General features: G+C 40.4%; 2 protein-coding genes across 2 annotated transcripts in view; one reads left to right on the top strand and one right to left on the bottom strand.

Moving 5' to 3' along the window:
• Positions 1 to 822: 822 nt before the first annotated feature.
• LOC103599145 (putative Golgi pH regulator C) lies at positions 823 to 2,613 on the top strand. The gene is given in 2 exon segments (XM_008583248.1): positions 823 to 1,132; positions 1,135 to 2,613. Coding segments are annotated over 2 exon segments (1,344 nt in total). The 3' UTR covers positions 2,169 to 2,613.
• A 1,054-nt stretch (positions 2,614 to 3,667) lies between these two features.
• The window catches only part of MCM9 (minichromosome maintenance complex component 9), a 104,462-nt gene continuing 94,220 nt past the window's right edge, over positions 3,668 to 13,909 (bottom strand). Inside the window, exons 8-12 of the mRNA XM_008583236.1 lie at positions 12,341 to 12,543; positions 11,515 to 11,718; positions 9,880 to 9,962; positions 9,201 to 9,346; positions 3,668 to 5,686 (exon numbers count right to left, since the gene is read on the bottom strand). Coding sequence (XP_008581458.1) covers positions 4,216 to 5,686; positions 9,201 to 9,346; positions 9,880 to 9,962; positions 11,515 to 11,718; positions 12,341 to 12,543 — 2,107 coding nt within the window. The 3' untranslated portion in view covers positions 3,668 to 4,215. The remainder of the gene's footprint in view (positions 5,687 to 9,200; positions 9,347 to 9,879; positions 9,963 to 11,514; positions 11,719 to 12,340; positions 12,544 to 13,909) is intronic.

The following is a 13,909-nucleotide window of genomic DNA, read 5'->3' as shown; positions in this document are numbered from 1 at the left end:
ATATAATCCAGCAATCCCATGTCTGGGTATATTCCCAAAGGAATTGAAATCATCAAGTTGACAGTATACCTGCACTTCTATGTTCATCATAGCTCAATTTACAATAGCTGAGATATGGAACCAACCTAAATGTTCATGGATGGACAAATGGATAAGGAAAATGTGGTATATGTACACAATGGAATACTACTCAGACATAAAAAGGAATGAAATTCTGCCATTTGCTGCAACATGGATGAGCTTGGAGAAAATTATGTTAAGTGAAGTAAGCCAGGCACAGATGGGATAATAGTGCATGTTCCCAATCGTAAGTGGGAGTTAAGAGAGAAAGAAGGAAAGAAAGACCACAGTGGTACGTACATTGGACTTGCAGAGGGAGAGAGCACACCTAGGGTTGCTGGGGTTGGAGGGAGGGAGAGGGAGGAGTGGTAGGAGACATAGGGAATAACTGTAATTGTGGTAGTGGGGATGTCGATAGTATTGATCTGATCATCACATCTTGGGTACCGGTGCTGAGGGTCAGCTCTATGCCCCATGAATATGAATAACCTATTTTTAAAAAATCAGAATTAGAAAAAAAAGATACAAATTACTTGAAGTCCTGAAGAGACAAGTTATCTACAAAAATTAAATCTCTCGTTGTTAAGAAATGAAACCTCTAGCCCTGATTGGCTGGCTGGGGCGCAGCTTGATGGCGTCGGACTGCTCCGCAGTGCTCCAGGCCGCGGCACCTGGGCGAAGGCCGCCTGCGTGAGGGGACTGGTGGCCCGAGCGGGCTGTGGCCTTGGGGAGTGGAGGAAGGAGCCCTCCCCATACTTCGCCATGAGTTTCCTGATAGACTCCAGCATCATGATTACCTCCCAGATACTTTTTTTTGGATTTGGATGGCTTTTCTTCATGCGCCAATTGTTTAAGGACTATGAGGTGCGTCAGTACGTTGTACAGGTGATTTTCTCTGTGACTTTTGCGTTTTCTTGCACCATGTTTGAGCTCATCATCTTTGAAATATTAGGAGTGTTGAATAGCAGCTCCCGTTATTTTCACTGGAAAATGAACCTGTGTGTAATTCTGCTGATCCTGGTTTTCATGGTGCCTTTTTACATTGGCTATTTTATCGTGAGCAATATCCGACTATGAGATCCTTTTCCCATTCTCAGCCCAAAACATGGGATCTTATCCATAGAGATCCTTTTCCCATTCTCAGCCCAAAACATGGGATCTTATCCATAGAACAGCTCATCAGCCGGGTAGGTGTGATTGGGGTGACACTCATGGCTCTCCTTTCTGGATTCGGTGCTGTCAACTGCCCATACACGTACATGTCCTACTTCCTCAGGAATGTGACTGACACAGACATTCTAGCCCTGGAACGGCGACTGCTCCAAACTATGGATATGATCATAAGCAAAAAGAAAAGAATGGCAATGGCACGGAGAAATATGTTCCAGAAGGGGGAGGTGCATAACAAACCATCAGGATTCTGGGGAATAATAAAGAGTGTTACCACTTCAGCACCAGGAAGTGAAAATCTTACTGTTATTCAACAGGAAGTGGATGCTTTGGAAGAACTAAGCAGGCAGCTTTTTCTGGAAACAGCTGATCTATATGCTACCAAGGAGAGAATAGAATACTCAAAAACTTTCAAAGGGAAATATTTTAATTTTCTCGGTTACTTTTTCTCTATTTACTGTGTTTGGAAAATTTTTATGGCAACCATCAATATTGTTTTTGATCGAGTTGGGAAAACTGATCCTGTCACAAGAGGCATTGAGATCACTGTGAATTATCTGGGAATTCAATTTGATGTGAAGTTCTGGTCCCAACACATTTCCTTCATTCTGGTTGGAATAATCATCGTCACATCCATCAGAGGATTGCTGATCACTCTTACCAAGTTCTTTTATGCCATCTCCAGCAGTAAGTCCTCCAATGTCATTGTCCTGCTATTAGCACAGATAATGGGCATGTACTTCGTCTCCTCTGTGCTACTGATCCGAATGAGTATGCCTCTAGAGTACCGCACCATAATCACTGAAGTCCTTGGAGAACTGCAGTTCAACTTTTACCACCGTTGGTTTGATGTGATCTTCCTGGTCAGCGCTCTCTCCAGCATACTATTCCTTTACTTGGCTCACAAACAGGCACCAGAGAAGCATATGACACCTTGAACTCATGCCTGTTACAGATTGCTAGAGGCCAGTGGTGTCAAAATTTGGATGTAAGGGGAAAAACTGAAGGGGACCAAGGCCTAATAGTTTTTTAACAAAAATGATGTGGTGGCATATTCTACCTCCAGCATACACCTTCCTCCTCCATGATACTGTGATCATAAGTAGCATCAGCTAGAACATGAAAGGGAGAAGTAACTCAAGGCAGTACTCAGTAGAGAGCATCCTGTATAGATTCGAGGCTGGTGCAGTGCCAGGGAGTCAGGAGAAGAACCAGGGGGGAAAAATACACTGGACCTCTGGGGCAAGAGATGTCTATGGTAGCTGGGCCAAACACAGAGGATTTCTGTTTTGAGTTAAGGTTCACATGGAGAAGGTTACGGCTTTCCCTTGAGATTGTTATTAAAATCAAATTATAACAAAAAAAAAAAAAAAAAAAAAAAAAGAAATGAAACCTCTAGAATCAAGTTTCCCAATAAAGAATACAAACATTTTAAATAATGATAACAGAACAGATCAAAATACCCTAATGACAAGCCAATGAGTTAAGTATTGTCAGCCATGCAAAGCCTAACACATCATTACTACAAAAGATATCATGTTTCAAAGACAAAAACTCATAAGAAAGGGACTTAAAAGTTTATCATTAAAAAAAGAGTCACATCCACACTGTGGCTCAGATTTGAATTACCCTTGTCTATACAATCAGACCATATCCAGACCAAGATTCAACTGTAAAAAACCCAGATCTCTCTTTTTCCTTTAGTTCTAGTATGACTATTGAAACTCAGGCAAGCAATAATACTGAAAGATTAGCAATGTATCCAATTAAGAATAATACCATACTGGGAAGTTATTAAACAAGTAAAGACATAATAAATTACTTAAATAATAGTCTTGATGTTTTAGAATAGGTTCAAATGAATATGCAATCATAAATTTTATAATCACTGCTTATGTGTATCTTTTATCAACTATTTAAAGGTGTTTCAAGACTTCAAAAGACTAATCCATACTAAATTTATATTCAGTTTTAAATTGTCTCTCAGACAATTAAAGACTCTATTAATAATTATGTTACAAGTTCATACTTCAGAAGAGAAAGGCTGTAATTATGGAATGCTAACAACCACTGCTAGAATCCCAAGGAAGAAGTGATTTTTAAAAACGCGCAGAAAGAGCTTGAGTTATCTATTCCTGTCAAATACAGTAATTTGCTTGGTTTTAAAGACAAATGAATCATAACTTAGCAGGAATCACACTTCCATATTAACCACCTGGGTAGCTAAGACATGTGTGACTGAGACTACTGCACACACTCTCTTCTTCTCCCCACAGGATTTAAGTTGTGTTGAAGGCAGGACCCTCAGAAAAAAAAATCTGAAGCACAAACTATTGGTTCAGAAAAGAAAACTCCCAGTACTTCAGAAAGCTGCTATTTGACTTATTACCAGATTTCTAAGAATCCCATGGAATTGTAGGATACAACTCAAAGAAAGAAAAGTATTAACCACATTTAATTTGATGCATGAGAATAAACACAAAAATAACATTAGAAAAATCACATGATTTTGGCAAATCATCACAAATTATAAGAAATATTCATTATACTTAGCACATCCTAGGTGAAAATACAAAAGAAAAAATAGAAAATACCTAATCTGCCTTATTAGATTTATGAGTTCTACCGTCCCAGCATTTGTTCCTGAGTCAATTAAAGAACGGATTTAGGGAAGACCCCTCCCCCTTAAATAAAACCCAAAAAACCAGAAACATCTTTGGGAATACAAGTACTCCATTTACAAAATTAAGCACAACATCAATTACTTTGAATGAAGTGCTGGTATGACACTGACATAAATTGACTGTACAACTTTTTAAGTCATGAAGTTAACCTGAAATTATAAAACCTGATAGAGGAGCGGGTATTCAGGATGGTGCTCAATATGGCCAACAATTTCTGCACATTTATGAATAACACGCTGATACCCTGAAAGTATTGTGTTGAGTTGCGGCAAGTGAAATTTTGCCAGAAAACTTTTCATAATTATGGCTTTTTTCTTATCTCTTCATCCCAGTCAAAATCTAATGCTTCATCATCTAGTTCTGGTAAAGTGAAGAGAGATTTTTTGGAAAGAATCAGTTTCTCGGTGGACCCTGGCAACTGAAAAGATTTCCTTTTACTGCCAAGCACTGTAGCTGCGGTTGTAGAAGCGGGGCTTGGGCCTCTCTCATCCTGGTTCTTTCTTTCAGGAGGAGGAGGGGATTCTGATTTGGATTCCGATGGGGAGGTAAAGGAGAAGTTTGCCAATTTGGCTAAAGTGCAAGTATGAACCCTGGTGCTTTTATTATTGCATGAAATCTCTTCCTTTTTGTCTTTCTCACAAGCAAGATGAGAATGCCCAGTCTTGTTACCAAGGTCTAATTTAGGCTGAATAACTCTCTTTTCAGGGGCACATTCCCTCTTCTCTCTTGATCCATTTTTCTCTGGTGGGTGCCGTGACACCTCCTCTGTCTTACCCTGCAGCTGATCTGAGCTTCTGTTTCCTGAGGTAGAGGTTAACTTTTCTGGACACTTCTCAGGCAGAGCTGCTTCTCTTTTTGTTCTATGTTGGGAAATTTTAGGACTATGAACTGCTATTTTAGTTGTTCCTGGAGACACATGGCTGTGGTCTTCAGGAGTGTGGATCAGTTTTGACTTCTGTTTGAAAGTGAATTTTGCCAGTTTGGCCAAAGGGGAACCTGGAGTCTCAACACTGTTAAGTTCAGAGTCTTCAGCCTGAGCAAAGGATTTCAGTCTCTTTCTCTTGAGAGTTTCCAGTGTTCTTTTTGGGCTATGTACAGAAATGGACTGAGGATGAGGAGGCAAGGCGGGCGGCTGTGAAGGTGCCCTGGTGGTATTTCTGCACAACTTCTGGGCCCTTTCCTTGCACAGCTTGTGCAGTCTCCTAGGGACATGAGTCAGCACCGAGTCTGATTCATTGGGAGGGACTGTTGCTTCAGAAACTAGTGCTACCCTTTTTGTCTTTTTCCCTTCAATATCATCTGGCCTCAATGAAGCATCTGTGTCTCCCGGTGATGGAAGCTTCCCAGCTTCCAATTTGCTCCTTTGGCCTGGCTCACTCTTTTCTTTACCCTGAGATTTGTTGTTAGACACTTTCAACATATTTTCCCCAGTTATTTTGGAACCAGGAGACACAAGAACAGAGTTTTTAGGTTCAATCTGCTGAGTTGCCATGAAGTCAAACCAGTCCAAACTGTCATCTCTGCTATTTTTGTGCTCAGATGAATGTTTTCTATTTGTTGATCTCTTAGGCCCCAGATGGGATGGAAGATCTAGAAGTGGGCTTTCCCCGGGATTGCCTCCAGGAGAGAAGGTATGCATACTACCATTCATTTCCTGCTGTGCTGAAGTTCTGAACTTTGATTCTTCTGCTGGCTCATTTCTCGAGGACCCTGGAGTAGTCTCTGCCTCCACCGCCCATGGTTGGGGTTGGTGCACTCTCTGATTCTGTAACCTGTAGCAGAGAAAAATAACGAAAACATGTATTGAAGGGAAGAGAATTTGCTTTAGATTTTTCATTTATTTAGTCTATGAGATGCCATCTCAAAGGCTTAAATCAAACATAATTCTAAGTTAATATCAACAGTCTCCTAGAGCAGTAGAAGGAAATTTTCCTTTTTTATCTATATAGAATTTAAGTGCTCTGATAACCATTCTAATTGAACTTAAAACTGCAGTAAAATAAAGAAAATGAAATAGGAGGTACGTCTACATTTTTAGATCTCTCTGAAAGTTCATTTAATTCGTTTAAGATTGTTTGAAGGTCAGTGTGACATGCTCAGTCTCATCTCTCATGTTAAGTGTTCATATACAAGACAGACATCGCTGTTTGCATAGTAGCTGATTGCTGGCCAAGTAAGTTATTGCTCCAGTTGTTTAGTAGCCAGTTTGCAGATCAGAACCAAAGCGAAAGACTGGAGATTACGATCACTCCCATCTCTATACTCAAGTGAAGTACTGAATTTTAGCACATCTAAAAAAGTCACCTTTGGGAGTAAAGAGTCTGTGACACCTCTGTACTGATGCTCCCACTGCCCACAGTCCCCACCCCCTCTTAAGCATCACATTCATGGCAGACATCCCCCAGGCAGCTGTGACTCTTTTCTGCAAAGCCCAGTCATGTTTCAACATGAGTTCTAGGCACCTGCTGTCCATCAATTTGATACAGAGTTAGAATCTATTCACCCTCTTGGAGTGAAGGATCTGTTCAGTGATATTCATCTTACATCCTGGGCATATTAGGAAGTGAAATAATGCCAGAAGGACCACTTTCTAACAGGAATTGTAGTTCCCCAAAGGTGAGTTCTTTAGAAAGCCCTTTCCAACAACCTAGAAATGCCTTTTCATTATAAAGTGCAATATGACCCTTACTCCATGTACTAAATCTGAAAAGAAATTACACCAGAAGCAGATAAGTAAATTATTCTAAAATTCAAGTGTAATCATAGAAAAAAGAACATAAGGAAATACATTAAATTTGAATATATATAAACACATCAAAATGTTAACAGTATATATCTTTAGGAAATGAGATTACATGTGATTTTTGTTTTCTAATTAATTCATTACTGCTACTTTTCAAAATACTATAAAGGACATGTATTATCTTTATAATCTGAAAAAACAAATTATTATAAAAATATTGGCTTATATTCATTCACAATAGTTTTGGAAATATCAATACAGCAAACCTATGTTCATTGTTACTAATCTGAGTTACAACAAACAAAAAAGCAAATAGCTTTCAAAATTACTACTACCTAGTATACTTTTTAGCATCAAACTGAGGTCAGGGATACTTGATAATTGTTAAAGTTCCATAACAATATCCTAAAGGATGAGAAATTTAGGGGGTAGAATAATTTAGTCCTATTATTTTAGTCTAATTCTTACTTCAGGAATTAAACTCCGCCCTACATAAAATTTCTACCAGCTGCTATACCTTCCTAAAAGACAGTATCTTTGCACGCTTTTCTGAGGTGGACAGAATGCCCACCACTTGAGGCAGACTACCACTAGTAAAGCATTTACTGGAAGAAAAGCATGATAAAAATATAAATTATTTCATTATAATTATGTGATCTTCTTAAGGAATAGAGAGCTCTTTTCCATATGCTAGTTGGGTTTTTCTCACTTGACAAGATTAGCTTTAGATTGTACACTTACTTTGGAGGTAATTCACTTTCACTTGCAGGGCATCTGGTTTTCCTGCTTTGAGGATCAACACCTGAACATACTTCTGCATTATAAAGAAATACCAGTAGCAAAGAACATTTTAAGGCAGAACCCTGTCTCTTAGATTGTCACATACTTTTTTTTTTTTTCTTTTCCTCCAGGAGGGTCATTTTGAATTAAGGAAGTCTAATTGCCATTTTTGTAACACACAACAACTGATGCTGTGCCTGACATTCCCTCCTTTCCCGAATCCAGCATATGTCAGTTTCTGGTCACTTGAGACAGTCAAAATGAGCAGCCTCTCCAAAGGCAAAGCTAAGCCCAGGAACAGCTTGAAAAGGATCAGCTACATCAACCATAATTGACCCAAAGGAATAACTTAGATCTCAGCACCATGATCCTCTGGATCATAAAAAGAGCAAGGAGGCCAAAAAAAAGAGGGGTTGATTTTATACAAAGTGCAAACTTACTGCAGTCCGGCACCGGGGTATTAAGAGTCCCCACACTTCCCCCAGAAGGCTGTGCTGAGGTTTTATAAATTAGAAAGAGAAGGCTGCTGAGAGAAGGGAGTGAGCAAATGGGAGAGAAATGCCTTTAAGAAGTTTTACTGAATACAGTCAACAATCCCAATGTAGCTCCCAAATTCTCCTTCTGCAGCTGCTCCACTTCCACATGCACTCCCTACACCAGACCCTGGCTTCAAGATCAACACCAATAACCAGGTGCAGGTCAATTATTAAGCCACTCACACTGATCATGAAGATACCCAAATGGACACATCTGCCATTCCTCACTCCTGAATCTCAGGTACACATTCAAAGTCCAGCTTTTTAGAAGCCCATGCATTTAGGGAGTGTGCAAACAATAAAGTTCAGTGTCGGGCCTTGGAAACTAATGCCACCTTAAGTGACATTACAAGTGGCACCATTATGGGCCCACAAGGGAATATTAATGTGGCAGCCTAAGACAGCGCCAGGAGGAAGTAGGGTGGGGGTATCTGCGGGAACCTTGCCTTAGCCCTTATTGGCCAAATACGTGCTTCTGCGCTCGTGAACACTGCATGGTTGCAATAGCTAGGTATTGAGACAGGATGCATGCTCTTGTCCTTTAAGCTGATTGGATTATGTTAAAACCTCCCCTCCCTATCTGCCTATAAAAGCAAGTGCTTGTGTGATAATAAACGGAACTGCCTCGACAGAACCCCTGCCACATCTGAGTGTCCTTTAACTGGGCTGGTTTGGGGCTGGCGGTGTGCTCACCTCTCTTCACCACTCTCTTCCCCCATCTCCTTCTAAAGGGGACAGGAGGGAAAGAGGAATCCGGGCCGTTCGCTCGCCCACTGAAAGGAACGAGGCTAGGGCTGTACAGGTCGGCCGGTGGCGGACCCGACAGTTCAGGCGAAAATTCTTTAGGTAAAGGGTCCACGTTCTGACTTATGCATGTGTCCCTCATGTCTACTATCCACTTTGTAGCAAGTCATTAGAGACGTATGTTTTGAAACATTGCTTCTGTCATTCCTGAGTTATTACTCTAGCCAACACCATGTGGAGCAGAGACTAGTCATTTCCCACTGAGCCTGCCTCAATTTATGACTCCCACAAAAGTAAGCACTAAAATGGTGGGCTTTTTTTTTTTTAAGCCACTGAGCTATGGAGTGGTTGATGAAACAGCAATAGACAAGTGAAACAATCCCCTATAGATAGTACAGACAGATTTTCCACTTCACTCACACTTCGTTTCAGTGCCAAATAAGGCTTTTCCATTATATGCCTTGCTTGATTTTCCTTCCTCACCTTTCAAGTCTTCTAAGCTCTTCACTCAAGAGGCTCTGCAGCTCCAGCTTTTCCAGAATAAGTTCGCATTGCCTCTGATACTGCTCCTGAGGGTTTTCAGGAAAGGAAGTGTGGAGAGCATTCACACCTCCTAAGAGTGCACCTCCCTGAAGGGGTAACAAAATACAAGAGAAAGTCTCCAAGCCAGTCAACATGGAGGCAAGAATGCACTAGGGACCACTGATCCCAGGTGGCTAAGACAAGCCCTCCACAACCCCTCAATTTGGTGGGGACCTCTAACATTTAATCACATTTCTGAGATGTATTCTTGGATATCAGAATCACTTGAAAGCTTTTTTCAAATTTCGATAGTTCTCTCCTCCAGTTCTTGGTGGCAATCATTGCTTCAAGAGGCCATACTCTCACTAGTGGGACCATAAACATATTCAGGTGTGCTAAGAGGAAAAAGTATCGAGACCCACTACTTTACACCAATGGGAAAAAGCAATGCCACTGACACAATGGATGTCTCCATGATATTTCCCCCTTCTTTTAAATGGTTACCTTTGGATGTACTTCCAGGGATTATTAGGTCTAGAATATAATTGTTTTTATAACTTCTGATATGTTAATAAAGTATCTTGTTTTTTAAAGCAAGCTTGTAATTAGGGTAAATATTAGGTATGCAAAAAATCCCCACCTGCATTGAAGACTCCATTACTGACACCACTGTAATAGCATCTTCCAGAGTCACAGTGTCACGAAACATGAGGCGAGCATGAGCTAAGAAAATAAAACACGTTTGATTTTTAGGAATATTTAAAATGATAAATGTAATTCTCTACCTGCCCCACCCAACTGTATTTTATGGATGAGCTAATGCCAAATTAACTTTACTGGAAGAAGCACAAAAGTCTACGTTCGACTAGTTTTAAGGTTGTTTCTCTAATACTAGACCTAATCCTTCTGTGTGTATGTATGTAATTTTGTGTATTTATATGAAAAAGTACTCTGGGCTCTAGCAAATAAAGGGGCTATATAAACATATATTTAATATTCAGCAACTTTTAATCCTTACTTTCTAAGCTATTACAGAAATACGCCAAATTTGAAAAACTCATTTCGCATCTCTGGCACTTCTTTTTGTCTATGATCTATGAGTTTTTCAAAGCTACCAGAACTTGGGCCGGCCCGGTGGCGCACTGCTGCAGTGCGCCGCTTGGGAGCGTGGCGGCGCTCCCGCCGAGGGTTCAGATCCCACATACAGACCGGTTCCCGCTCGCTGGCTGAGCGAGGTGCGGGTGCGACACCGGGGGTTGCGATCCCATTGCCGGTCCCGGTCCGGTCCGGGCGTGACACTGAGGGTTGCGATCCGTTGCCGGACACGAGAAAAGACAAAAAGGAAAAAAAAAAAAAAAAGCTACCAGAACTAGCAAGCCTGAACTTTGGGTATTTCTTGCCCTAATATTAGCTATATATCCTTGAAAAAATAAAGTCCATTTGTTTTATAGTACTTTTTACTAAGCTAAAATAAAAAAATAAAAAATAAAGATAAAACAATCACAATAAGCTTATATTATTTTATTACATGATACATTCAGTTCATGTGATTTTTTTTTTTTTTTAAAGATGACCGGTAAGGAGATCTTAACCCTTGACTTGGTGTTGTCAGCACCACGCTCTCCAAAGTGAGCTAACGGGCCATCCCTATAGGACCTGAACCCGCGGCCTTGGTGTTATCAGCACCACACTCTCCCAAGTGAGCCACAGGCTGGCCCAATTTTTTAAAAAAAATTATTTAAACAAAGGTTAAAATGTAAAAGCCAGTGTTAGAAAAAAAGGTTTGAGATGCATGTTAGATGTATATAGGCAAGAAAGCCTAATGCTTTAGGGACAGGACAGGAGATGGCCTTGTTAATTTGGTTATTATAACGATAGGGGTACATTGCAACTGGAAATCACTGAGAAAAACCAGAGAAGCTACATGGGAAACAATGCCAAACAAGAAATTATCCCACTCAAAATGATAACAGACCTGCCACTAAGAAACAAAACATTAGAAATAAGGCCATCTAAATGAATATCTTAAGTTATAGGAGGTCCTGAGATGTCACAAAGATTCCTGTTTCTTAATGACACCGCATTCCACTCAAAACCTATAATCCGTCCTCAGAAGAGCAGGTGTGTTATGATTCAGAGCCTTTACTTTTTAAGTGACTGTGAGCACCTTAGAGTAGGGATTATTTTTATCCATCTTTGAATCCTTTATGACAAGCCCCATTCCTTGCACACACTAGGCATTCAATAAAAGTATCATTTGTTGAATGAAATAAACCTTCTGCTAATCGTATCAAGCTTTCCAGCAGGCGGATGGTTGTCCGGGCAGCATTCCGGGAATCACTTTGCCTTTGCAGCTGGTAGTACCGGAGAAGAACTTGATTACCCACATCAGACAGTGTGGGCTGCAGATTCCTAATGAGGCAGAAGTAGGTTTTCATTTTTTCCATGCTCCAAAGCTTCTCTGATTTGCTTGGGTAACCTGTGTATATAAGGTGTTGGGTCAGTAATTTCTAAGAACAGGCAAACATCTCACTTTAAGGATTTTGATAATTTACTTATATTCATATTTTAAAATATAACTTCCAGAATTTGTGGCCACTGAAATCTAGACCTTGTTCTATGCATAGCATACAGTTCCAAAATAAGCAGTCTTAGAGCTAAGCTTAATAAAGTTAAGCTTCCTACAGGGTTTAAAATTATTTGGAATAATTCTGGTCTGCCCTATAGTAATAAATAGTACTTGAGTAAATCCAATTTAAAGAGAATCCCATATTTAGAGATTTCTGTTTCATAATTAACTCTGGTTTTCTTTGTGTGCAAGCGGTGAGTGGCAATTCTATATTGTAAACTTGTCCATTCATCACAACGGACATATTTAACTATGATCTCATCAGTAGCAGGTAGAGGAAGATCCCTTTCCTTCCGTTCTTCACTCTGGGACCCACTAACTGGCTCCTCTCCTTTACTGCTTTCTGTCTAAGCATCTCTCTATTGTCTGTTAGTAGGGAACCTTGGGTATTCATTTAATTTTCTTCAAAGGGAATTTCCTTTAGTTATGACTAAGCTGTCTCTGTCACTTCGAATGACTTGTCTTCACATACCTTTGTTTTCTAGGATAAAAGAGGAGATTACGCGATCCCAGTCTTCGTTCTTGGTATCAAGCAGAACCAGGATCAGGTCAAATCGACTTAAGAGTGGACTGCCAAGGGCGACATTCACGGACACAGATTCGCAGGGCTCGTATTGGCCCTTGGGGTTGGTCGCTGCCAGGACAGTTGTCCTTGTGTTCAGCTTGCACACGAGGCTGCCAAGAGAGACAGAGTACAAATCATAGACTGTGAGATTCCAAAGGCAAGATTACACTTGTTAATAAAACAGGGCTGCTCTTGCATCTTGCAAATCTAAACTCCTGTGAAAGAAAATGTGGAATGATAAAAGGAGATATTAAAAATACCAAGTTCAAACAAAGTACATTGACCCCAGTCAATCTTAAAGAGACGTAACTGCTCAATAAACACTTTTTATGTCCCTACTATGAGTGGACCCTTCTGCCAGGGCTAAGAGATACACAAAATTAAACCAAGCATAGATACTGTTCTTAAGCAATCAGGGCAGCACAGGTCAACTTCTACAGGTATAAAGTTTGCAGGAAATTTTAAGATGATAATGTATTCCTCTACACAGATGGAAAAGATGATCAGAGAAACATTATGAAGCAGCTTTTGAACTGGGCCCTTCAAGACAACTGGACATTTTAAGTGGAGAGAGACGCATATTTGTGAAGAAGTGAGGATGACTTTGAGAAATGGTGAGGAACTGAAGCAAAACCTTTCTGTGTATTCACTTATTTTGTTTTGATTTTTTTTAAACATGAAAGAAACAAGAGAGAGAGAGAAAGAGAGAGGGAGGAGAAGGAAACATCAGGATCAACTTAGCATCAAGTTTCTGGGAGCAATTGTGAAGGGAAGCCTGAAGAGGGTTGGGCTTGGTGGACAGGCTGGATAGGGAAGGATGGTGGATGGTAGAGAGAACAGGATGCTAGAGCAATGGTCCACAAAAGAAGCACAAAAGTCCTACCTGGAGCAGTGGCAGGACAGGGATGGCTGTGATGTAACTTAGATATTGTCTTTAAACTAATTAATGATGGGTAAATCTTCAAGATAATATGGCATACTCATGGACAATAACAACTGTAAACATTTTTCTCCATAAATTTGAATGCTCTACACTTGATGCCCATTTTTGGCTATAGTGAGATGTCCGCCTGTCAGAAGTCATGGCCCTGTGACATCAGCAAACATGTGCTACATTTGCTAATCCCTGATCTATTTCCAGTAGGCTCTAGCAGTTACTTCATTCCCTGATGCTGGGTGTGAGAGTATTTGTGGCAAATGGCAAAAGAAGATGCTCTTTAAATAAGAGAAAGACAAACAAATGAGGCACTTTCACCAAAAAACAAATCCCCTTTAAAAAAATTAGTAAGAGGGAAAAATTCTGGACAGTCCACATGTTATAATATATGTGCCAAAATGGCTTTTGTAAAGGCAGTTTAGAACTTAGAATCTAGGGGCCGGCCCAGTGGTGCACTGGATAGTGCGCCGCTTGGGAAGCGCGGCGGCGCTCCCGCCCGAGGGTTCAGATCCCACATACGGACCGGTTCCCGCTCACTG

Source organism: Galeopterus variegatus, unplaced genomic scaffold (genome assembly GCF_000696425.1).
Source record: "Galeopterus variegatus unplaced genomic scaffold, G_variegatus-3.0.2 Scaffold96, whole genome shotgun sequence".
Lineage (NCBI taxonomy): Eukaryota > Metazoa > Chordata > Mammalia > Dermoptera > Cynocephalidae > Galeopterus > Galeopterus variegatus.
This window is presented reverse-complemented; position numbering and strand designations above follow the sequence as displayed.